This window comes from Kryptolebias marmoratus, linkage group LG5 (genome assembly GCF_001649575.2).
Source record: "Kryptolebias marmoratus isolate JLee-2015 linkage group LG5, ASM164957v2, whole genome shotgun sequence".
NCBI classification, from domain to species: Eukaryota; Metazoa; Chordata; class Actinopteri; order Cyprinodontiformes; family Rivulidae; genus Kryptolebias; species Kryptolebias marmoratus.
In genome coordinates, this window is record NC_051434.1 from 1,780,985 (window position 1) to 1,784,146 (window position 3,162).

At 54.7% G+C, this 3,162-nt stretch overlaps 1 protein-coding gene across 1 annotated transcript in view; it reads left to right on the forward strand.

Annotated features, from left to right (window-relative positions):
• The window catches only part of macf1a (microtubule actin crosslinking factor 1a), a gene marked incomplete in the record, with an annotated part of 165,057 nt that overhangs the window by 144,847 nt on the left and 17,048 nt on the right, over positions 1-3,162 (forward strand). The window contains 7 exon segments of the mRNA XM_037975753.1: positions 1-256; positions 394-478; positions 692-918; positions 1,462-1,668; positions 1,864-2,091; positions 2,166-2,384; positions 2,464-2,667. Coding sequence (XP_037831681.1) covers positions 1-256; positions 394-478; positions 692-918; positions 1,462-1,668; positions 1,864-2,091; positions 2,166-2,384; positions 2,464-2,667 — 1,426 coding nt within the window.

Below are 3,162 nucleotides of genomic sequence, written 5' to 3' on the forward strand. Positions count from 1 at the left end.
CCCGCTCAGCTGCGCGGCCGACGCCGACTGGCTGCGGGAGCGGCTGGGCGCGGCGAGGGTGGGTCACTCGGAGCTCGCCGACCGCTGCCGGCGGCGGGCGGCTCTGCTGGAGCAGGCGCTGGCCAACGCCCGGCTGTTCGGCGAGGAGGAGGTGGAGGTGCTGAACTGGCTGGTGGAGGTGGCGCAGAGGCTGGATCAGGTCTCGGTGCAGAGCTACCGACCCGAGGTTCTGACTGAGCAGCACAAACACATGCTGGTACGGGTCCACCAGAACCCTGAGAGCCGGGAGGGGGACCGTCTGACAAACCAAGATGTTTTAATTAGTATCTGACTTCCTGTTTGGTCTAAAGAAGAACATGTTCTCATTTTCACTACTTTCTTTTTCTGCTTCAGTCTCTGAACGAAGAAATCCTGAGCAGGAAGAAAACTGTGGACCAGGCCATCAGGAACGGACAGGCTTTACTCAAACAGACCACAGGTGGGGGTCCCGTCTCGCCTGTTTTAGGCTCTTATCCCCCGCCGCCGAGGCCAAGGCTTTCAGGAATGAACCACAGGTTGTACGATCAAGTTTAGCCTCCAGAAGAAGTTTTCTTGGGCTAAAATTTGGCACGGTAGCAGCTGTGAGACATCTGCTGTCTCGATCTCTGGCGGGTGACATGCATTCCTCTAAACCTGAGCGTCCCTCCTGCAGGCGAGGAGGTCCTCCTCATCCAGGAGAAGCTGGACGGGATCAAGTCTCGCTACGCCGAGATGACGGCCGGCAGCAGCAAGGCCCTCCGCACCCTGGAGCAGGCGCTGCAGCTCGCCACCAGGTTCGCCAGCGCCCACGATGACCTCAACCAATGGCTGGACGGTGTGGAGGCGGAGCTTAACAACATGGAGCCCGATGCCTCGCCTGCCTACCAGGAGAGGCAGAAGGTGGGAGGAGTTAATAAGAAATTATACGATAGGACAGGAAATAAAACCTTTTCTTTTACGGCTGGACGGATTTTAATGAAGCCTGCAGAGATCGTAGCAAACAGATGATGGCTGGTTTTGGCGTGGAAGTAGCTGAGAGTGATAATAATAATTATGCATGTCCTGATGCACACTCCTCTGGACGGGTTCTTCTGTGCGGACCGAGAAGAACCCGTCCAGAGGACATGACTCGACCTCCTCAGGGTCATAAATACGAAACCGCCCGAGTTTAAAAAATCTTTAAATCTGCTTCCTCCCAGATTGTCTCATCTCTTTAAAAAACCGTCGTGTCTGATGGCATTTTCAGCCCACCCACAGCCGGGTTTCCATGGAAACGTTGATTATTCTTGGAGCTCCAACGTTTTGTAAAAGCTATTTCTGAACAAAGTTTTTGTGGCTCCGCCGTGACATTTTCAGCTTACTTGTTAAAAGACAGAAATCGTTTTGTGTTTTATTTAAATAAAGTTTACGTTTTAAAACTGCCCCTCGGTTCGTTCGCTCCAGGAGCTGAAGAAGGTCTCTGCAGAGAAGCGTCTGGTTCTGGACACGGTCAACGAGGTGGGCAGCGCCCTGCTGGACCTGGTGCCGTGGCGAGCTCGGGAAGGCCTGGACCGCCTCGTCGCCGACGGCAACCAGCGGTACCGACAAGCTGACGAGACCATCACTCAGCGGGTGCAGCTGGTGCAGGCCGCCATCCAGAGGTCGCAGCAGGTACTGCAAACACGTCACGAGTTGAGACAGATTTATTATAAACGTGGCGAGGAGCAGCCCGCGGGTCACAGGTCGGCTGGGAAAACATCAGATGTGTAACGAGTCCGGATCAGAACCAGATAACCAGTCTCTAAGTGGTGACTCTGATAGAAGAGCTGCCTCGTTTGTAAGTCTAACACCGGCTCTGCCTCTCAGTACGAGGAGGCGGTGGACGCGGAGCTGGCCTGGATCGGGGAGACGGAGCGGAAGCTGGCGTCTCTGGGTCCCCTGAGCCTGGAACCGGACCTCACCGTGGCTCAGCTGCAGGTTCAGAGGGCCTTCAACATCGACATCATCCGCCACAAAGACACGGTGGACCAGCTGCTCGCCGTCAGGGACGACGTCCTGGAAGCGTGCAGCGACGCTCAGAAGGACGCTCTGATGGTCCGAGACGCCCCGTTTGTTCCGAAGGATTTAAAAAACGATCCAAAGCTAAAATAATCGTTGTTCTCCCTCAGGTGAAGACGGACTCTCTGAGCGGCCGGTACGACGCAGTGAGCCAGAGCCACAGTGAGCGGTTCTCAGCTCTGGAGCAGGCTCAGGTTCTGGTGGCCCGGTTCTGGGAGACGTACGAGGAGCTGGAGCCGTGGCTGGGGGAGACCGAGCCGCTCATCAGTCAGCTTCCACCTCCTGCCATCGACACAGACGCCCTGCGGCTGCAGCAGGACCAGATGAGGGTCAGACTCCCCTCCTTCCTGTCCGGACCCAGACCGACCCGTTTCCTCGTGTTCTGACGCTTTGGTTTTCCCTCGGCAGCTGCTCCGGGAGTCCATCGCCGAGCACAAACCGCACATCGACAAGCTGCTGAAGATCGGACCGCAGCTGGCCGAGCTCAGCCTCCAGGAGGGCGCCGCGGTGACGCAGCGCTACACCGACGCCGAGAGGCGCTACCTGGCCATCAAGGAGGAGGTGAAAGGTCGCGCCGCAGCTCTGGACGAGGCGGTGTCTCAGTCTGCGCAGGTAGGGTTCTGTGGACGTGGACCTCATATCTGCAGGGTTTAATCATTAATCAGCATGAGGCTGTTTTTGTGTTTGCTTAAAACTAAAAAACAAATTACTGTTCCTGAGTTTGTCTCTGAAATGTTTCCCATTTGAATCAAGTTGGAGCCATTACACCTATCTTAAAATAAAAATATAGGTTTTAATAGAATCACAGCTAATTAAAACATCATAAATAAATATTATTTAACTGATTCCCACCCCGTGTTTTAGGGGTCTAATCTGTCATTACTTCTGGCTCCTGGTTTTATTTTTTCCGGGTTTTCGTCGTTTTGTTTTATAACTGTTGGCCCGACTGACCGAATTCACTGTGTTGTTTCTCCACCCTCCATCTTTCACTCCTCTTCCTCACACCTCACCCTCCTCATCCTCCTTATTTAACCTTTAACCCTCGAACTCACCCCCTCCATCCCATCCCTCCTTCATTACGGATGTGCTGTGTGTGCCCCCCCCCCC